At 41.9% G+C, this 22,657-nt stretch overlaps 1 protein-coding gene and 1 long non-coding RNA gene across 7 annotated transcripts in view; one reads left to right on the top strand and one right to left on the bottom strand.

Annotated features, from left to right (window-relative positions):
* Nucleotides 1-22,442, bottom strand: part of LOC129414396 (uncharacterized) — a 58,341-nt gene extending 35,899 nt beyond the window's left edge. Inside the window, exons 1-3 of the long non-coding RNA XR_008634368.2 lie at nt 22,302-22,442; nt 21,746-22,006; nt 21,082-21,173 (exon numbers count right to left, since the gene is read on the bottom strand). This is a non-coding gene — a long non-coding RNA (uncharacterized lncRNA). The remainder of the gene's footprint in view (nt 1-21,081; nt 21,174-21,745; nt 22,007-22,301) is intronic.
* Nucleotides 86-14,372, top strand: LOC129437542 (uncharacterized). Of its 6 annotated transcripts, XM_073870920.1 has the most exons (9): nt 86-707; nt 902-1,047; nt 8,416-8,590; nt 9,161-9,268; nt 10,549-10,759; nt 11,801-13,060; nt 13,184-13,570; nt 13,667-13,771; nt 13,903-14,372. In XM_073870920.1, exons 1-4 carry the CDS (start codon nt 494-496, stop codon nt 9,256-9,258), a joined length of 633 nt encoding a protein of 210 aa, XP_073727021.1. In that variant the 5' UTR covers nt 86-493; the 3' UTR covers nt 9,259-9,268; nt 10,549-10,759; nt 11,801-13,060; nt 13,184-13,570; nt 13,667-13,771; nt 13,903-14,372. The 6 variants fall into 6 exon arrangements, with proteins under 6 accessions (XP_073727021.1, XP_073727018.1, XP_073727019.1 ...); XM_073870917.1 differs by having other exon boundaries at nt 13,184-13,298; nt 13,443-14,372; XM_073870918.1 differs by having other exon boundaries at nt 13,667-14,372.
* Nucleotides 22,443-22,657: the final 215 nt, after the last annotated feature.

The following is a 22,657-nucleotide window of genomic DNA, read 5'->3' as shown; positions in this document are numbered from 1 at the left end:
AATGTTTCACATGTCTGATTTCATTGGTTGTAATTAAATAAAACGACGTGCTGAGGACTTTAGGCGAATGTCCCCTAAAAGTCCCGAAAGTCAGCTGACCGTCCTGCGAACGTCCTTGTGAAAATCCGGAGGATGTCCTCGCGGACGTCCGCTTGACGTAACAGGGGACCCTACACGATAACGTCCAGGGGACGTTCGCAGAGGACATTTAGGGGACGTCCAGGGGACCTTTTTTTGTTAGCTGGGTAGAGCGGTGTCAAGTAACGTATCTTAGTGAACCGTTAAAATATTTTAATCGCGTTATTTTTCATAACTAATTAATCAGATTAACGTGTTGTGTCTATATTAACTGTTAATTACAAAGCAAAAATCACGTGTTGCAGTCAGACTCACAAGACAACAAATGTGACATTTTCATGTGGAATCTAATGAAACAGCGTATTGCTGTAATCTAAATGGACTGAAAACCACAATCTTTGCAATTACCAAGGCGATGAGAAAGTTTGCAGTGGTCCAGTGGGTCAGTGGGGAGGATGCTGGGATGTATAGCGAGGTGAAAACCGATGCCATACGCAAATATGATGACATCAAGATGGATGAGGATGGATACCCACAAACTGACTATTCAGTTGCTGTGGAATGGCAGAAGGGGAAAAAGCCAAAACATGGCTGGCCAGTGTACGCTGCCTCTATCAAGTTTGTGAGCAGTAAGTAAACCTCTAATGGATTTTGTTTTTACAGTGTCAGGTCAAATAACAATAATGTTAAGCTGTTGTGATGTATAACTATATACCATTAACAAATAATATTTACAATAGTAACTAAGTAACCTCAGTTTCAAATAGGTTTGGCTGTAAAGTGCCTTAATCTGATCTCTCATCAACTTTTAACTATTTTTCAGACAATCGATTTCAAACTAATGCAAAGATTAAGGAATTCTTGCGGTTGGACTCTGATGAAATGGACAGGCCACTGCCTAAGAAAAGGACCACAGTCCCACCATCAAGATATACAGATTCAGATGAAACTGATGCTGAGAACACACTGGTAAGATAAAATAAGATATAGTACGTCTGGGCCTGGTTTCACAAACAGGACTTAGATTAAAGACACACTATGCAGTTATTTTACCTTAATATAACAGCTTCAAAGTTATTTCGGTGGTAAACAAAGTCACAGTAGGGCGAATCATCCTCCTGTTGAAGCTCGGGGAGGACACCGCTAGCAAAACCAGCAATGCAAGCTTGAGATAACCGCCCCTGAAAAATCTTTCGAGAATCACGACTTGCTTTACGGCAACGACGTCACACACGTTAGGCTTGATCGACTTCATGTGGCACTGCAAGAACCGACCGCCAGCTGACGTCAAAGTACCGCAAGAATGATTCAAGGCGGCACTTTGACGTCATCCGGTTGTTGGTTCTTGCAGCGCCGCATGAAGTCGATCAAGCCTATAACAACAACTGCACGTGTGAATTTGAGACGTGAGGCTAAAAGATTTAAAAGTTAAAGGGGCGGTGAATTTGTCGATTTTATTGTTTTATACTGTTGTCTGATGTCTACTTATGATGTTCGCGTGGTTTTTACATTCAAAAACATCAAAAGCAATAAGTAATAGGCTATTTTGTAACATGGATTAGTGGCTCTCTGGAGAAATGGTTCGTTTGAAGGGGCGGGCTGCACTGAAGACCTGAACGTAAACGCCCACTGCTATGATTGGATAGCTTCATTACACGTGGGGAAATGTTTTAAAACATAAAAACATTAATGTGATAAAAATAGCAGCCGAACACAAATATGTTTGAGCCACAAAAGATTCTGGGTGCTAAAGATGATACACATAAATGACAATAAGTATATTAAAGTAGAAACAAAACTCGACGTGACTAAATTACCGTATACAACACAGTAAGCGCGCATCAGAATCTAAACTGCGGCTAATAAATCCTTATCAATAACTTTATATTTCTATTGTGCTTGTGATGTTGCTTTTACATTCACTTAATGTTACATACCACAGATTTAATATAAAAAAAGCTTTGTTGAGTGTTTGACCTTTCAAACGCAACTCGCCTAAATTACCGTATACAACACAGTAAACGGGCATCAGAATCTAAACTGCGGCTGATAAATCCTTCCTTATAACTAACTTTGTATATTTCTACCTTTTAAATTACAGTCGTATTGTTAAGTGTTGCACCTTTATTAATCGATTAATGTTTTTAGTAAATTAAAACAGTCAAACAAACGTGTTTAGACACGGATGTTACAACAGGACATATCAAGCAATCTCTTCTAACAAAGCAATAGTGAAATGCAGTAACTTAAATAAAGTAAAATGTCTTACTGTGTATACTGCAGCTGTGTCATTGTTGTCAGATCCAATATAAGTGGTGCTTTTAATCACAGTCTCTCTGCAAATCCAGCATCAACTTCTTTACAAATGAATCCGTGTACACAAAGTTAACAAACACTCCCAACACGAGCTGGAACTTCTTCAAAAGCAAACTGTATCCATGCATTTCTAATGTTATGTTCCAAGCCTCCGAATTAAAGTATTTAGCTTCTGTGTTGTTCCCACGTGGTTCTTCCACAACCGAAAATGCGTTTCCATGGTTTGTCTATCATAACAGATCACCGCGTCAAAATAAAAGTCTCTCAGAATTTTTTTTATTTAAATGTCATTTTGGTTACATTTGTCAATCTTTAAAGACATGTTTACTTGTTGAGACACACGTGTGTCACGCGAAGCTGTGGGCGGGGCTACAAAAGTGGTGGTTGTATTTGGCTATGGGAGGTGCTTCAATTCTACTTTGACGTCATACTTTTCCAAATTCCACACTCCCTTGTAATACTAGCATGGTGCCAAAAATTGTTATATTTCAGTAGCACAGATGTTTTTAGTTCTGAAACTTGCAGGATGTTCATTTAAGTATGATGACCTCTTATATAACAAATTATCAAGTTAAAATTGAGTATTTGATTCACCGGTCCTTTAAGAAAGCGCGTTCGGAAGAGAGTAGGAAAAGAGAATCTGACCGCGTTAGGAACCGTCAGGTTTTTACTCGTTGGCATGAGTTAAAAGACAGCACTGGATGCAACAGGGATGCTGATCTGGCGATCTTGTTGATGGACTAGTAAGTAAATCTCTTATTTGTAAACTTGTTTGCGGTCTATGTTGTATGTTGTTGCGCTTGCTTGTAGTATGTCATGCGATTATCATGACAACAGTCAATATCTTACATAATTATCAGGACATAAATAAGCCTAGAGGTTGTAAATAGTGTAAACATGCACAATTTGCAAACGGTTATGATAAATAGCAATAATCATGTATAGTGACATTATAACGGCCAATGTTATGAAATAATGCAACCTGCACAATTAACTTTGTCATGGCGTTTTGTAATGTTTACAAGAACACAAATGAAATGATACAGTAGACATAGACTATAGACTGTTTACTTGTCATTTAGCTGCAATCATGTAAAAACATTATAAGCTAGCAAACGCGGTACTTTATTATTATATGCACTCTACACTTGGAATAAACTTCTTATTATCCTATTACCATCATCTGTAGTTTAGTAGACTATGCAGTAGCGTAATATTTATATGAAATTGTTAAACATTACCTGGTCATTATCTTCGGAGGTGTACTAGAGTGGGAAATTACAACAGTTGCAAGTATTCTCCAGCGACCCTAGCGGTCGCTGTTTGACAAAAACACCGAAAATGCATAGAGCGCCTTTAAGTCAGGACTAGGCCTTAGTTATATTTGACTATCTAAATTGTTTTTTTTTTTTTTTAGAAATGTGCCATACAAAAACTTTACTGGTTTGCAACTTGCAACAAAACAATTACACTGATAGATTTGACATGTCAGTGCAAGATATTTTAGGTGAACACATACATTTTAGTCTGGGACTAGACTAAGGGCGTTTTCACATTAGCACTTTTGGTGCGCACCCGGGTTCGATTGACATCAGAGTTCGGTACATTTGGATGATGTGAACGCTGTCTTCGGAACTCGGGTGCGCACCCGCGAAACATACTCGAGTCTGCTTAAAAAGGGTGGTCTGGGGTTCGTTTCATGTGAACTCCAGATCGGTTCGCTGCTAATGTGAGCGCAATCGTACCAAAACGCGGAAGTGAACCACTGTTAACCCTCTGGGGTCTAAGGGGTTTTTAGGGCCCTGGGGAAGTTTTGACATGCACTGACATTTGTGCTTTTTTCAGTTGCTTTAAAACATAATAATGGCAAAAGTCTCATAACACTGCGTTCAGAACAAACTGGGCTACAATATCATATTATCAACATGTATGTACATGCTTGTATTTTTGAGAGAAAAATGTTTATGCGTGGTTTTTGAAAAAGCAAAAATTTTAAGTCACTGATATAAGTCCACAAAACTAATTCTAAACATGTTTTCCCAAGACTTTTCAAAACAGGATCTAGTAGTCTAGAGTTTTTTCTTCAAAATGATGTGAAAATCATTCGGCCTACTCGTTCACATAAAGCAAGATATTGATTTACAATTTCTAAGACACTTTTGCTTGGGAAAGGCTGTATGCGTGGAGGCGGGAATGCTCCTGAATAATCAGTGATTGACAGCTGAGAGACAAAAGGGTTGCATAATGAGCCACATGAGCCTTATGGGGATGTTCAACAGGAATGTAACTTTCTCTGTAGTAAAACCATGATGGTTTACTTTTCAATTTAAATGTAAATACACCCACTATATATATATATATATTACATTAATAATTTCACATGTAGGCTATAAGTTACCTTTAAAAAACCATAGTAGCCTAATCAAAGTGAACACAGGGTTTGTGTGCAGCAAAAAGCTCAAAAGAACAACTGCCTATCGTTGTTTGGACTTAGTTGTGTTTTTGTATTCATTATATCATTATAGTAGAAACACAACAAGGGACAAGCATGATAAACTTGCACGATAAACTTGCTCAATGTTTGTTTACAGCCGCCGCCATTACCTCACGTGTTGCTCATGAAAGCAGTCGGCTTGTTCGACTTCATGCGGCGCTGCAAAGATCGACAGCCGGGTGACGTCAAACTACCGCGAGAGTGATCCGCGAAATCATATGGAAGAGTTTGCTTTTAAATCGCTCTCGCGAAACTCTGACGTCATTCGGCTGCCGGTTCTTGTGGCGCCGCATTAAGTCGAACAAGCCTATTAACTTATGTGTGCACATGCGAGTGATCCTGTGTTTAATAAACGTGCTGTGCGGAGGTATATGCTTAGACGCAACTAAATAAAGATTGTACTGTTTGCAGTCGCGTATTTTATAAGAATACCAAAAACCGCGTCGATTTCCTGACTCGCGTGTTTGTGCATGCGTTTCCCATCGCGTGAACTGTTTGACGGAAGACAAAGAAAACACTCGCGTCTGGAGATAGTGACACACATACGCAAGTAAATGAGGATTGTACTGTTTTCAATCGCGTATTTTATAAGAATACCAAAAACCGCGTCGAGTTTCTTGAATGGTGTGTTTGTTTATTTGTGTTTCCCTCGGGTGATATGTTTGACGGTAGAACAATGAAAACACTCGCGTCTGGAGATACTGACACACATACGCAAGTAAATAAGGATTGGATTTATATGTCATGTTTTGGTGCAATCGGATGAAACAACAAGGAATGTAGAGACTGGGTTGTGGACTGGATTGTGTATCCATTGACTGCAGGAGGCACAAGTTATGCATATGGATGTCTCTGCTCATTCACTTCAATGGCGCGGGGGCGTGGCGATCTCTTCTCATTACAGATAATCGGGTAACATTAGAAAGACGGTCCCTCTCCTACTTCTCATACAGTTTACACCGAATGACAATATATGTTTTCGATCTCACTTACATCATTTAAAAGCTGACATTCCAAGCATTATGTAGACATTTATCTTTTGTTTATAAGACATGTATTCTTGAAGTTACAGTTAATTTTCTGACGCGTTTCTGAAATGGCTTCACTGAGGGAGAGAGAACAAAACGCGCATCATGTTTATTTTCTTAATTTTGCGAAAAGCACAACATTCTGTTTTTATTGGGAGTGGACAGAAAAAAAACTAGACACTTTAACATTTTAAATGATGTATAAATCATATCTGTATGTCCAAAATCAGCAGAGTTATTTAAGTCTCTTTACGGAGTGATTGAAAAATAAAGAGTTGGCGGCGCCCGCGCCGCAGCCGACCCCAGAGTGTTAATTACGTATTATATGGAATGTCCCACCAAAACAGACGTTTGTGTGCGTGCACTTACCTTGACAACAAAATGCATAGAATGGTTGCTTGAGTTTTTTTCTTATTTTTCTTATTTCTTTATTATTCAAAGAAAGAATACAGAAACGCACTTTCGTCTGTCTGCCGCAAACATACTAAAGTCGTTTCGATGACAACGGTCTGTCTGCCGACGTCAATTTTTGCGGAGGCATTCAGAAATCATCTCTCTGCTTGCAGTTCGTCAGTCACGCTTGTCGTCTTCTTGTTTACAGCGGTTGCCAAGCAACATGAGAACGCGCCGGCTGCAGCTTGATGATGCAAGCGTACCGCGGTTCGGATGCAAAAATAATGTGTGAACACAGTCCATGGGGGGCATGGAGAGGGGGGAGCAATCGAACTTGGGTTCGGACCAGGCAATCGCACCAAATGTGAAACCGTCCTTACGCTTATGTTGTTCTAAACCTGTATAAATATCTTTGTTATGCTGAACACAAATAAAGATATTTTAATAAATATTGGTAACCAATCTGGGGCACCACTGACTTCCATAGGGTTACATTTTCCTACTAGTCAAGTCAATGGTGCCCCAGATCTGCTTATTTACAAACATTTTTCAAATTATATTCTTTTTTGTTCACCATAACAAAGATATTTATATAGGTTTAGAATAGGGATGTCAAAATATGCAATTTCCCACATTCGATGATCATTTAAATTAACGATCAATCAATCGAATAATCGTTAACAGTAATAGTGCAATAAGCCATTACAGCAGTGACATATAGCCTATGACATAAAAGTGTGCGTAAAAATGCCAGCTTCCTCACGCGAATTAAACGTTTTTATTTTGTCTAAATAACATGCTAGTGGGATTGTAAAATGAGTCAATGTAGTTGGTGTTTTGATAAAAATCATCAATTGAATCTCATAATGAAATATAATGACTAATAGACACAGTAAACTCCGCCTCATAATGGGCACTCCGCACAGTCGGATGAAAGTCCGTGTGTCCATGACAAAATAAGTTTTCATTATCATCAAGTGTTATTTTTCTAGTGTTCACCTTGCTTTCTGAGTCGTTGGTACATCACTTGTTGTAATTATATCCAAGAAGCACACAAAGGGCATTTTTCCCGTCGTCACCTCAGCTTTAGACCTGCGGCGTACTTTCAGCAAAGATGCTTATTATGAAGACTTCAACCTTCCATTAGAAAATCCGTTTAGCGTGTAGCGCCTCAGCCAGTAATGATGATGATCAATGATATATGTTGTGGGCGTTCAGAGTGTAACGACAGTCAGTTACAGTTTACATTTAACAGTTTCTTGCCAGAATGTAAGTTTTACATTTTAATCTGTTTATTAAAAACGGCTTCTGGTCTCCTTCCCTGTGTAAAGCAGCGTTGCTATGCTAATCTTGCAGGTTTCCCTGAAGAGGGTCTTTGCTTTCAGTATCCTAACTGTGTTTAGATTTTCGGCATCGGAACCTCTCAGATCCACTGCGGATGCCATTTCGTTGCGTTAGCAGCCAGCCTCGTCTCCAATGAGGTTATAAAGCCCAAGTGAGTGTTTGGCATCAAGCATCGTTGTGATCATGGCTAGTTTAACTTCTTCGCACTTGTTTAATTTTTTCACCAGCTGTGTATGTGCTTTGCGCAGGCGCCAGACACACCTGCTTGCTTTGTCGACAATCGTTAATTTTTATCGATTTAATTCTTATCGACAATTAATCGAAGATCGATTAATTGTTAACATCCCTAGTTTAGAACAACATGAGGGTGAGTAAATGATGACAGAATTTTAATGTTTGGTTGAACTGCCCCTTTAAGACTTGTCTGTGAAACCAGGCCTTAAAATATTTGTATTTTCAAACCCAAGTCATATTGTTATTAAGAACAAGCCGTAACAAAAAAGCAAAATGCCAGGTAAGTATACAAGTCAGTACAACAAATCAACTTTATTGTTTCTGCACCTGCCTATGCTCATAATTTGTATAAGGATCTCCTTTTGAGATTGGCCTTCCTTCTTTTCCACTTCAGATTCTATCACTAGTATCCTATAATATACAATCATTTTAAGTCAATCTGTTTATATTTATAGAGATAAAGACAAATATCTTTCTAAGACGACAAATACATTTAATCTCACTCTCTTTTTTGTTGTTCTTTGACAGACACAAAAGAAGAAGACAGTGATTCCCAAATCACAGAGAAATGTTTCCCAAATGGTTATTGATGAGTATCAAGCCCCAACCTTGACAGAAACTCAGAAGAGGCTAAAAGAAATGGAGGAAGAAAACCAAAAATTGAGAAATGACAATGAAAGATTAAGAACAATGCTCATCAGAGGCATGTATTACAATTATTTTACTGGTGTGCTAAATCAGCAGTCAGCTAACAACATGTGGTGGTTTCATTGCATTTGCACTTTACACTTTTAAAGTCCCTGTAAATTCAATAAAAAACAAATTCTAAACACATTATAATTGTTAGAAATGTATTGCTGAAACATGCCACAAACTGTAAACTATGTACTGAATTGCAGAGTTAGATTGAGAGTTAGAACAGTTTTTCACCATTTCTGAGTTCAGTTTTTTTAGGTGTCACTAAAATGGTGGCTGATGCACTGGATTTTGATGTTTTATTTACTTTTTCCCATCATTTAGATTTGGCTGGGTGGTTAATAACACATTTTCTGTGGTATGACAAATTCTGAAAACAATAATTATTGGTAATTGGATTACTATCAAATATATTACAAGATACCTAAAACTTATTCAACCTCTGTAACATTTGGCATGACTTTGCGAAACACAACATTGACTTCATCAGCTTACATGATCATATTACACTTAGGCAGTGAAGTAGGTTAAAAGGTATTAGAGATTGCTTTATCATGTCTTTTTTGTTTGTTGCTAGAGCTTCCAAATCTGATCACTGAAGTGAAGATGGCCCTAAAGTCTCAGTGTCCATCAACGTCGTCAGCCAGCTCTGACTTGGAAGGTGGAAAACAGTAGGCGAAAAACAGTAGGTAACAGTCTGTGTTTTTCTCTGACGACCTCCGTAACAATTCCAGAGCAATTTACCTACTGTTTTTCGCCGAACTCAGAGGTCCTCTGAGAAATGTAATCCCGTCCGAATGCAAATGTCTGTGTTTGCCCGCAATATCTTTAGAAAACGCGGTTCATTTCGTGTTTTGGCCAACGTGATCTGCCGTAAGGTCTTACTAATGTGCGTATATTGTATTTCCTGAGTCCCATTCATTCAGATATGGATGTTTTTTCCCATTCGGCAAAATAAAATAATTAAATCAAGACATACTGAATATCAAACACTGTTAAGACTGGCCACTGTAATATCATTAACGTTATAAGAAACTCCGTTCAAAGTTGTTCAGCTCCGGAATGGTAATGTTAATTAATAAAGATATTAAATTTGATTAATCATTACTTCTTTGTGTTTATTATAAGCAGACGGTTATATAAAACACGTAGGCTAACGTTACTTTAGTAGGATTTGTATATTTTATTTTGATTTGTTAAAATTAAATGAATCAATTACATGTTCTGTCATAATTTTACATTTAAAGCAAAATATTAAATATTACATACACGCGTATCCAGAGCACGTGGTACTGCAACGCCCAAATGCATAAAACAGACACTCCTCCCAAGGGTTTTTGTCCTTCTAGGAGTTTTTCCCATTGGGTTTTTTCTTAGGGGTTTTTTTCGTCCCAGGGAGAGTCAGCCAACTTTGGCTTAACTTAGCACTTTACTGTATAAGTTACATTATTAATATGCTCGCTTGTACGGTTTAACCGCTATCTCTACTTCTTATATTTTCTATTGATTTTCTGTGTTCTCCTCTACATCTTCTCATGTAAAGCTGCTTTGCAACAATTAACACTTGTGAAAAGCGCTATATAAATAAAATTAAATTGAATTGAACTCCCATCTCTGGAATAGCCTGCATCATTTTAATCCCGCCCGAATCGGTACATAAAATCACAGACGTCCTGGGGGACACGTTGAAACTCAAACGTCGTTTGGAAAACTAATCCCGTCCGAATAGTGCTTAAGAAAGTAAATGGTTCTCATGAATGGTTTGTCAAAATATCTATCTTCGTGTTCATCAGATTTTTAATTTTTGGGTGAACTACCCCTTTCATATTTCTAATGACAGAAGTGGTCAAACATGTTGATAAGAAGTGGGCTTCTCAAAACTTTTGTCCCTGTAATGTATATAAAACTATTGCAGCTCTTGGCAACATTACATAATACATTTTTTCGTACTCTTCCTTAAAATAGGTGGAAATTTCTCCTGGATCGAATGTATTTGTTGACAGACTGGCTTGGGCTGTGGCTCAGAATGCAAACTCTGCCTCCAGTTTTGTAAGAACACTCCTGACAGCTGTGTTTCCAATTGATGTGCTCCTTGTCAGCAATCTTTGAGGAACATCTAGGGATTCTGGGCCACAACGCCAGGCTCTTGACAAAATAAAAGTGGATGCCATCTACAGTAAGTTTCAAATCAGTTAAGAGAATTGTAGTTCAGTGGCGGCCGGTGACTTCCCTTCTGAGGGCCGCAAATATAAAATGTGTGTTTGGTGCGTCATGTGAACCTATGTGCATCATGCTTATTGTCAAAATACGTGCCTGCTTCACAGCCGTCAAGAGGGTTTATGATAAAAGAGACATGTTCACAAAAAAATACTTGCAAGACATTAAATTAACACTAAACTTTAATTATACACAAGATTTAGCGACTATCTGGCAAACGTGAGCGTCTCTTTTGTCATACATGCCTGCTGCAGATGCTTTGAAGGGGTTTATTTTGACATCACGTGTGATTCACATAAGTTTACATGACACACCAAACACATAATTGACATGAAGAGCCACACACTTGATGGGGTACATACAGTACATGTTGTCATGAGCTTCACATTGTGTGCCCTTGAAAAATAAGTCACTGGCCGCCAGTGTTGTAGTTATGTAGAGCAAGTATCTTTATCCAAATTATATTGCTGCATTATAAAACGGTTAGTTCCAATCCTTGATTCTGATTGGTCAATAGGTGTGCTTTATTCGCAATAAAACACTGCTATGACCGCTTCACCCAACGGTTCTAATTAATATCACTGCGCCCTTAGCAACACATAAACATATAATGAGACAAAGTCTGAGAACAGTTTGTTGTTTTTATTTGAACTTTCATGTTGTTTTTCGCAGTCAGGGACTATTTTTTCTAGCGGAAGGAATGCTTTTATTAATTTAACTTCATGAAAGTTGCACTAATATTTTTTTACTTTAATAATGTGTGGTAACCGTTTTATAAAAGCAATAAGGTACTCGAGGCAAGTGCTGTATCGTGAATAAGTAACGGCTGAAGGGGTTGCAGGCACTCTGCTTCGCGTCGTGCCTAACAACGCCCTTCAGCCGTTACTTATTCACGATACAGCACAGCCTCTCGTACCTTGTTGCTTACCTATGAGGTATAATTACATGTTTCTGTTGATTTTTCTAAATGCTTTCTGCCTTTTATTTATTTGTCTCACAGGAGCAACGTTGCAAAAGTGGCCTCATGTGGTGCCCTCCAGCATTGGTGCAGCCATCAATGCCAAACTTACTGAAATTAGAGGGAAAAAGAAAACTAAAAAAGATTCTGAAACCGTAATGCTCTATGATGACTAATGGCCATGACAGTGTGTTTGGGGTGTTCTGTTGTTAAATGTTTGTTCTGTTTTTCCTGAGCAAGGAGTTCAGTTCATAAGTTGTCATATAAAATTACTTATGTGGAGTATAATTTGATTGTGTCACTTTATTTGTGTTAAAAATAAAAAAGTATTTCCATCGCAAATTTGTTCCAAGTCATTGACTAAAATCATATATCATCAGTATATTGTAAAACTGACTGAAATCATCTGTAATGCTTATATGTAGATATATAGTAATATTAGTGCTGTAATATGAGGAATTAGGTGAAAACTTATAAAGCTCGAAGAGCAGGCACATACATTTTCGTAATCAAAACCTATAAAATGTTTATAAAAAACATGTAAACAAATTAAACAAAATGTGAATGAATCCTGTATGACTTTAATTTGACTAGCATGTGATTCAATATAAGATCTTTAAATGATTTGTATATGAATATCAGTTATTTCCTATATTTTCTACTTATAACATACACCATTGCATACTGTTATCATATAGAACTCATATAAGATTTCTTACAATATTTATATATGACCCAAAAGTCCCTTACAAGTTTTATGTGTGCTTTTTAGTATGAAGGTGGCCATAATCGGTCTGATTTTGTATATGACACATATTGTACTTACATGAAACAATGAAGGTTCCTCTGACCGTTTTAAGGGAGAAAGATATATGTTTGTTGTATATGAACCATATAGTTATTTTTCATATGGGCAGCTGACCTAGGCCATGAAATAAAATTCTCAGAACTGTCATCTTTCACACAAAAATGCATGGCTGTCCCTTTCAAGGAGGCAATGGTGGTTATACCGTTGTTTCATATGAAAGACTAGACTTTATTTTTGAAAATCATTGTTCAGTTCAGTTATGTATTTTTTTTAATCATCTTATTTTTTACACAATGATTTTTAAAAGACATTTTGTGGAGTAATTTTCCTCGACGAGGACACTACAGAAGTTGTGCCGGGGTCATGGGTTAAAGGTGATGAATGTTTTTGGCCAACATTCATTTCTGAGGAAAAAACCCAAAAGGCCATAAAGAGACATGAAATGCCAGGCCCTGGCTGGAAAATCTTCAGAATAAGAACACTCTTTGAAAAAGGTAAATAAACAAGCAAACAGGTTAATTCTATATCTTTTCATGACAACAGTTATGCCTTACTTCCTTTGTCCTTAATTATCTCCATATCTGTCTTTCTTTATTTTATTTTTTTTTTTATAATAGTAGATGACTTCAGTAAGGCAAGGCAAAAGCTGAAGGACTACAACAGAAATGGAACGGCAGTCCTCCAGTCAGAGGATGAGGGCTCAATGACAAAAAGGAGAAGAAAAGCGACACGGTAAGTACATTATAGATAATTGTTGTATTACTGCAAAAGCTATGGCTGAGGATGGGTTTAGGGTACAAAAAAGCCTTTGTTCATGCCTGCCCATTGAGTGATGCTATTGCCTTGTCATTACAATTTGACCTCTGTCTTCACTAGTTACCCAGGATTTGAAAACGGAAGTACTGACTCTGAACCTGAGCAGACTCCAAAAAGAAGACCTGAGTCTCGGCCTCAGCCTCTCCCTATTAGCAATACCCTTCCTAGTCTCCCTCCAGCCCCCCTCTGTAAGTTTTGATTTGATTGCCAACTGCAACAATGTACAGTCCAGTGATTTGTACCACTGCAATATGTTGATTCACGGTTATCCCTTTATCCAAAAGTGGACATCGCAGTGGACATGGGTCAGAAGTCTCTGGACAACACAGGACAGGGAACCTATACAGACATAAGCTGGAATGTGAGGAGGGAGTCAGACCACTTAAATGGTAGGAATCGCGCTCTGTAGCAAAATTACAATACAAATGAAAGTACAAAGGTGATGTTCTGTCCTGTTCATTTTTCTATTTGTCTGACAACCTGCCTCTCTTGTTGTTATTTTCCCTCAATGGTCATCTAGTAATCAATAGCTCAGCGCACCAGTCAACACCACTACCACCTCAACACTTGAGTCCAGTGTTTGACATTAATATGGACTTCGCCTATTTACATGGTGACTTTTTCCATACAAATTTACAAGTACATGTGTACAATAAATATCCTGTATATATACTTATATTAGGGATGCCACAATTCTCAATATAATAATGAACCGTTCGGTTCAACCCCCACGGTCCAATATGCGCATGTGAATTGCGTTTTTTTTTTTTTTTCTCGGTTTATCTATCCAAATCTGTCAGTTTTATATTCCCTGCACTTTTGTTAATGTGCACGCCCGTGTGATCTGTACGCTTAAATGCCACAGCGAGTTGATATCCAGTCACTGTGCGCTACCTGCGTTAACTCTGCTTGAACTCTGCTTGCAATGCTGGTGTCAGATTTCATTCGCGCACACACACACCCAACAGAAGTACGACAACAAAAAGTAGCAGCACGACTGTCTTTTAAATCTGAGGTGTGGATTAATTATTTTAGATTACATACAGCATAAATGTAAAGATGCAAATTTGCGTGGGGCAGTGTGAATGACGCAAATTGGGCTTGTTATTGATGCAGATGCGCGTTATTTGCCTCAAACACGTCTTCCACGCAAGTTTAAAAAGTTCAACTCAAGAAGAGAGTGCGCATGATGCTAAAATAAATCCCACCAGTAATCTTGATTGAGGAACGCATTTTTGGTTTCTACCCAGACAGCATGATGTTGGATTTAACAGTAGTGCAGTAAGGTATAGCCTTCATTTACAATAAAGTTTAATTTACTAAGTACAGGTATATTAAATGGCCAATTTATGTAATGTAATGAATAGGATATCATCTTTATTTAATTATCTTATGTTATTGTATCAATACACTAGAAATGTGTAAGATGATTTTTGCATTTACATAAAATAAAGAGAACGTCTCGGTTACATATGTAACCCTCGTTCCCTGAAGGAAGGGAACGGAGACGTCACGTCGTGACCGACGAATTGGGAACCGCTTCGCGGGTGACCTATCTGCTTCGAGAAACCTTTAAAACGCCAATGAACTTGGCATGCAGATAATTGCATCTGCCGGCGCCGCCCCGCCGCACAGCTATTTAATGAGCGGCAGGTGCAGTTATCAAATCAGCTATTTTTTGCTGAGAAAGCTGGACAGAAGGAAAGGGTCCGGCCGATATCAGCAGTGGAACAGCAAACTGTGGCGACGGGACGTGACGTCTCCGTTCCCTTCCTTCAGGGAACGAGGGTTACATATGTAACCGAGACGTTCCCTTTCAGTCGGTCACTACGACGTCACGTCGTGACCGACGAATTGGGAATCCCTACCAAAGCGCCACTGAAGCTGACCCTTCCAGTGCCTGCATAAACCCTCCGACTCTCCTCTTTAAGGGAACGGAAATGGGGTTGAAGCAGAGGCCGGTCACTACTTGTTCCTTAACCCACGATAGTGACTAGGCGAACTGGGAAGCGAACTCGTCAGGCGGGACTAAGATCGCTGCGGAAGAAAAACCCTCTAGGGGTCTACCACTAAGGTGATGGATAAAAAGACACGAGGTCTATAAAAATACACTCTTAGCAACACTAGAGAGGCGCGGAATGAACTCCGCTAAGGGAAACGTGGTAAATCATAAACTTTCCACGGAAATACTCACAAAGAAACCACTAGGGGGCGCAATGTGGGCGCTAGCCTCACCCAGATAGTCAAGAATACATCTAGTGAGAGGCTGGCAGCCGATGCTCCGCAACATCGGTCACCAAGCGGTGGAAAAAACAAAAAACATTTTTTGTAACGTTTTTGCCTTAATGGCCTTCCATAATGGTGCGGTTTCTGCGCAGCCAAAAAGAAAGGCTCCAAGCCGACACAGGAGCCGTTCCTCGATGTTCTCACTGATCTGACGAGAGAACTCGAGAGGATACCGGCTCAACACGAACACTGTAGAATCTAGTGAACGTATTAGGCGTCACCCAGCCAGCAGCTCTACAAATATCTGAAAGCGAGGAACCACGAGCCAAAGCCCAAGATGAAGCCACGCTTCTGGTTGAATGGGCTCTCAAACCAAAAGGGCAAGGAATGCCCTGTTTCTCATATTTCAGGGCGATTGTGTCAACAATCCAATGAGACATCCTCTGTTTAGTGACAGCTTTCCCTTTCTGCTGACCACCATAACAGACAAAGAGCTGTTCTGAGGTCCGAAAGCTTTGAGTGCGATCCACATACACACGTAGTGCACATACAGAACATAACAAAGCCATAGCTGGGTCTGCCTTCGAAGGCAGCGCTTGAAAAGTCCCCCACCCGATCTCTAAGGGGAGTGGTGGGAACTTTAGGCACGTAGCCCGGCCGGGGTCTCAGTTTAACGCTGGATTCAGCCGGCCCGAACTGAAGGCACGAATCGTTGACCGAAAATGCATGAAAATCCCCTATCCTTTTAATAGAAGCCAATGCGAGGAGCGTCAAAGTTTTCATAGTGAGAAACTTGACGCTCACCGTCAGCAGAGGCTCGAAAGGGCAGTGCTGAACTTTCAGCACCATGGACAAGTCCCAAGGAGGAATAGAGGGAGGCGCGAAGGATTCAGCCTCCGTGCCCCTGTTAAAAACCCTAATGACCAGATCGTGCTGACCCACAGATCTACCGTCTATAGGTGCGTGATGCGCGGATATTGCCGCGATATCTACTTTAATAGTAGATGGTGACAGCCTCTTCTCCAAGCGGTGCTGGAGATATGAAAGCACAATACTGATCGAGCATTCTCGGGGGTCCTCTCGCTGAGAGGTACACCAAACAACAACCAGGTTCCATTTCAGCGTATACGCCTGTCTCATAGACGGTGCTCGCGCTGCAGCGATGGTGTTAGATACCGCCTGGGGTAAACCACCTAAAACCTCCGCGCCCCGTCCAAAGACCACACATGGGGGTTCCACAGATCGGGGCGAGGGTGCCATAATGTGCCAAGGAGTCAGCCAGGGAGGGACTGTCGCGAGGAGAGTGAACTCTGTAAAACCAATTCCTAGTTGTCCGGTACAGCGCAACTAATAGAATGCGCTCCTCGTCCTCCCTGACTTTGCACAGTGTCTGCGCAATAAAGCTTACTGGGGAAAACCCCGCGGCCAGCTGTGTGCCAGTGCATCCACGCCGAGTGTTCCTTCGGATAATGAATAAAACAGGCGACAATGGGTTGTTTCTGAAGAAGCAAACAGATCTAACTGCGCTCTGCCGAAACATTTCCAAATCAGCTGAACCGACCGGGGGTGGAGTCGCCACTCGCCGGAGCGCGCTGCTCGTGAGAGCGCGACTGCCGCTGTGTTCAGCGACCCCGACATGTGAATGGCACGAAGAGACCTCAGATACTTCTGACTCCAGAGGAGGAGAGACGGGCGAGATGCGACAGGTGACGAGAGCGCAGACCGCCTTGGCGATAGATATACGCTACAGCCGCAGTGTTGTCGGTGCGCACTACATCTTAAGCATCAAATCACGTTGACGAAACGGACGAGCGCAAGATATACAGTGCACAGCTCGAGGCAATTTATGCTAATGTCGCTGGAATGTCGAACAGACCCCCGAAGCGACGAGCCCGCCGTACGTGGCTGCCCACCCCGTGGTAGAGGCATCTTTGCCAACAATAGCATGCCTGGAGACCTCTCAGTGGCACCCGCACCCTGAGAAACGCTGGGTCTGACCACGGGGTGAAAGTGTGACGGCATCTCGATGTAATTATAATACTGTGAAAGCCGGTGAGCCACGCTCTCCTCGGGACTCGGTCATAAAGCCAATTGTGAAGCGGTCTCATATGGAGCAGCCCGAGCGGTGTCACGGCCGCGGCTGCTGTCATATGCCCCAGAAGTTTCTAAACTTATTTCAGTGGAACCGCAACCCTGCCTTTAAATGTTGAGGCAAGCCAGAATTGACTGAACACGCGCTTCTATGAGACGTGTTGTTAAATCGACCAAATCCCGTTACTTTCCGAGAAAAGAGATTCTCTGCACGGGGCAAAGTTTACTCTTTCCCCAGTTGGCCTGAAGACCGAGACGAGCGAGGTGTTTAAGTACACGATCTATGTGTGTGCACAGCATCTGACGAAACTGAGCTATTATGAGCCAATACGCCAAAACGCAAACACCACTCTCTCTCTCTCAGGGGCTGCAGTGCGCCATCCGCAACTTTCATGAAGACAGAGGGAGAGAGAGAGAGAAAGCCCGAACGGTGAGACTTTGTACTGATATGCCCTCCCCTCGAACACAAAGCGGAGAAACGGCCTGTGTTGGGGGAGTATGGAGACATGAAAGTACGCGTCCTTCAGGTTGAAGGCTGCGAACCAATCCTATGGGCGGATGCATTAAAATATGCTCCTCTGCGTAAACATTTTGAACAGCATTCTGTGAATGTGAATTCTGTGAATTCTCGATTCAGTACGCGCAGATCTAGGATCGGACGCAACCCGCCACTCTTCTTGGGTACAATGAAGGGCTGTAATGCCCCGAATTTATCTCGGCTGGAGGGACCGGCTGGATCGCGTCCTTTCGCCAATAGGACAGCAATCTCCGCACGCAGTACGTGCGCATCGACAGCCTTCACCGTGGTGAAGCGAATGCCTGAATATTTGTAAGGTAGCCGGGCAAATTGAATGCGTAACCGAGACGGATCGTGCGTAAAAGCCAACGCGACGGGCTGGGAAGCTCTTCCCAGGCCCCCAGATACCGAGCGAGAGGAAATTACCGGCACGATGTGTGAACCCGTGGCGAGCGGAGACGGGGAGCTCAACGACGCGTGCTCTTTGGCCGCATTGTGAGATGTTGTGTGTAATGAAACACTCACCCGAAACCGCTGATGGATGCTGAGCAAAGGCTCCTTTGTAGATGTCCCGCTCGATACATCCGCTGGCGAAAGAGGAAGAGGAGAACTCAGGGTTTTGAGCCCGTCCGAAACTCCTATATGCTTCCGGTGATCTGGAGAAAGAAGAGGAATTCGCTCTTTGAGGTTAGTGGGTGCCGATTGAAGTCGGCGGAACACAAAACGAAACCAAGGATTCCCCACCCGGCCCTCCTCCGGGGTGGGGGGGAGAATGATGCTTTCACCATCTCCTGAAGAGCGATCCTCTCCATCTTCAGATCGCCCGACTCAGAGCCGCTAAGTTTCATTTTCCACCTCTGTAGCGGGCTGAGTGGGCGGGTGTACTGCTTACGACAGGTTCCTCAGAGCTGCCGGGATGAAGGAACAAAAAAAGCCGTAGCAGGACGCCCTCGGCGAAAAGCAGACCAATATACTGACGTAACGGAGGGGGCAGCTAGGCTCCGACGTAGCATGATGCCTCAGTCTGCTCTAAAGCGGCCGATCATTGTTGGACACTCTCAGCCGCGTCGCCGAAATGGCTGGTCTAAAATTGAACATTTAGGACGATTATTAACGACCTACTTAATGCCCGCAAGACACAACCAGAGATGGCGTACCTGGACCACCGGGGGTGGGCATAGCACGTCCGGCGGCCTGTGGGGTGAACCCAGTCGCACGTAGCGCAAGGTCAGAGCCACACAGGATTTTTTTTTTTTTTTTTTTTTTTTAGTTGCCGGACCGTGACCTCACCTGTGCAGATCCTTCAGTGCCTTAGCCTGGCGGACCTGCATCACGCCATGGCGCGCACGGCAGAGGCCGCCTCTCACAAGCCCGTGGGTCTGTGAGGGGAGGGAGGCTGGTCTCTTGGAGCAGCAACCTTAGCGGCCCCGCCGTCAGGAGAGGTGAGAGGTGATGGCTGAACGATCGGTTCCGGGAGAAAAACGAGTTTTCCACGACCGTGTCAACCAACATGCACCCCGGGAAGAAAGGCACAGAAGGTCGGGGCTGTTCTTGCAGTCCCGAAGTGCCAATCATCTAGGCGGGACGGTGCGGTGGGGGAGGAGCTCTCCGCTCCACGCAGACCGTCTCCGCGCTCCCGAGCGTACATGGCCGCCACTCGGGGTCGAGCACGGAAGCCCCTACCCAACCCGAAGGCAGGAGTGGGTCCGAGTCGGCGACCGAATAGACGACCCCCTCTCCGATGCTGTGACAGACATAGAATCCTCGTGAGGACTGAAAGAGGACGAGAGCGCGTAGAACACGCGCCACCCGTCTCTTACGGCACCTCTGGCTGTGGATGGGGGTGCTGAGAGTCACTGGACGAACCAGCTAACCGATTCAGCACCGTTTATACGGAGATAAGATTTCCGGAGTTTTGCCACCGCACCTTGAACGGGGCTCCGCAACGGAAAAAACAGGGGTAACGTTCCCGGAGGTACGAAACCCGTCTCCGCCATCCAAGAGGTTCATGCTCTCTTAGGAGTATGAACCCTCCACGATCGCAGCCTCAGCATGCACTCTTGCGCACGAGAGAAAATGATCGTGGCCACCCGGGGACCCATACATTTGCCGCATCCAGAAACACGGACGGAAAGACATCTTTAAAAAGACGCTCCCGTCTCAGTGCAAGTGAAATGCTGTCTTTAAAAAGACGCAGAACACCGCAATACTCTTTTAGAGGAAATACTCTTTTAATGTGCTGATGTTGATGAAGCACACAGGGGAACGGCTACGCACACACTCAACTAAGAGTGAGAAAAAAGTCAAAAAATTAAAAAGAGAGGTGGAACACCCGCGAGCCTCCGCTGAAATGCCTTTGCCCAACCAAATCGAACACGCAGAGTTCTCCAAAGAGCAGAGAGTAGCTTCTCGTGAGCAGTCAGTCTGCCAGCTTTCGAAGCTAAAAAGCTGATTTGATAACTGCACCTGCCGCTCATTAAATAGCTGTGCGGCGGGGCGGCGCCGGCAGATGCAATTATCTGCATGCCAAGTTCATTGGCGTTTTAAAGGTTTCTCGAAGCAGATAGGTCACCCGCGAAGCGGTTCCCAATTCGTCGGTCACGACGTGACGTCGTAGTGACCGACTGAAAGGGAACTGCACTTAAAAGCAGTATTTTTGATTCTTAACATCTCACTGTTCCTGTTACCTAAGCATAGAATAATTAAAAAAACACTTTAATAGGCCAAGGCATCAGAGCCGAAACCAAACCGAAAACCGTGGACAAGAACTGAAAATTGTATTGAACCATGAACTAAGTGTATTGTTGCATCACTAACTTATATACTATATTTTTTTCTTGTTTTCTGATTTTAACATTTACATACCTTTCCTCAATTAGCTAGCGTTGGTGGAGAGCCTGGAGGTCACCTCCTCTTCAAGCCAACCTTCAGAGTTGGCCATGAAACAGGACCAATTCCTTGCACACGTAAGAAATAAAACAAGTGTTAACAATGTTTACACATATATTACATACACACATATTATATGTGTGTATGTATATGTGTATATATGTACAAATGTGTGTGTGTGTGTGTGTGTGTGTGTACGTAGGTACGTACGTATATGTGTGTGTGTGTGTGTGTGTGTGTGTGTGTGTGTGTGTGTGTGTATATGTGTGTATATGTTTATATGTGTATATATATGGATATACACATAGTACAGGCCAAAAGTTTGGACACATCTCATTCAATGCATTTTCTTTATTTTCATGACTATTTATGTAGATTCTCACTGAAGGCATCAAAGCTATTAATGAACACATGTGGAATTATGTACACAAAAAGAGTGAAATAACTGAAAACATTTCTTATATTCTAGTTTCTTCAAAGTAGCCAGTGAGAATCTACAATGCAAATAGTCATGAAAATAAAGGAAATGCATTGAAGGAAAAGTTGTGTCCAAACTTTTGGCCTATACTGTATACACACAGTGTAGTGTGCAGCTGTGGGTTGATTTTATTGACCATTATTGTGTGTATTATTTCCTTACTGTTTAAAATAACCTGAGTCTTTCCTCCAGTTTAACACTTTTTTTTCAACTTTCACAATGTTTCAGCGGCTCAGCTACATGGCCTATTGCTTTTGGAAAACCTAAAGCAGCAAGTTGCCCAACTCGCCACCACCGTGAACCTGCTCATGGCCAAGGTCAATAATGGCCTCCAACCAGCAGCCTTCGAGTGGTCCGGAGAATTTCAATTCCCCCTGGAATCAGATGCAGAGCTGGACCGCTTTGAGGCCTGGCTGGTGGACCCTGCCAATGATAGGCAGAAACATGCCCTTGTAAGCATATTCCCCCAATATGTTCTCATTGTATTTAAGACACTTGTTTCATCTTACACTAAATCTAATTAATCTAAATTAATATTTATTGCTACAGTAGACTAAGCTCTTTATGAAGATGTAACTGTAATCTAATTAATCTAAACTAATATTTATTGCTATACTAAGCTCTTTATAATGATGTAACTTGAATGTTATGGATAAAAGCATCATCCAGTTGCCCACATGTCTTAATTCTGAAAAAAACTGTCAAAAAAGTGGCTTACCTATTTAAAAACTTGTGCAACGGTGATCCAACCATCTTCTTGCCCCTAGGTGTATACCCTGTCTGCTGTTGGGGGTGTAGATTTGAAGAGGGTGACATGGAACATTCTGTCATACCTGTTTTCTTGCCCCCTTTCCCGAACAATTAATTGGAAGGGTGTGAACAAGAAGAGGGCCTTCCACAGGATGGCATCACGGACCCTCCTCAGCCGTAAGTAGGCTATTGCTTCAAATGCCCTTAGTGAATTAGTATTTATTCACTCAAAAGTCCCAGATTACTCCTGGGAAAGAGTTTAGCAGTAAAAACTGATTGTTAAACTAATGCATATATAGTAGGGATGGGCCGAAAATGGTCCAA

This window comes from Misgurnus anguillicaudatus, chromosome 8, assembly GCF_027580225.2.
Source record: "Misgurnus anguillicaudatus chromosome 8, ASM2758022v2, whole genome shotgun sequence".
Lineage (NCBI taxonomy): Eukaryota > Metazoa > Chordata > Actinopteri > Cypriniformes > Cobitidae > Misgurnus > Misgurnus anguillicaudatus.
The sequence above is the reverse complement of the archived record's forward strand: the minus strand, read 5'-3'. Positions and strand labels throughout refer to the sequence as shown.

Excerpts from the sequence above, each read along its gene's own strand:
- LOC129437542 (XM_073870917.1), top strand. The coding sequence starts at position 494 with ATGAGAAAGTTTGCAGTGGTCCAGTGGGTCAGTGGGGAGGATGCTGGG. Across the intron at positions 708-901 it reads CTCTATCAAGTTTGTGAGCA|ACAATCGATTTCAAACTAAT; the intron begins GTAAGTAAACCT and ends ACTATTTTTCAG. Across the intron at positions 1,048-8,415 it reads CTGATGCTGAGAACACACTG|ACACAAAAGAAGAAGACAGT; the intron begins GTAAGATAAAAT and ends GTTCTTTGACAG.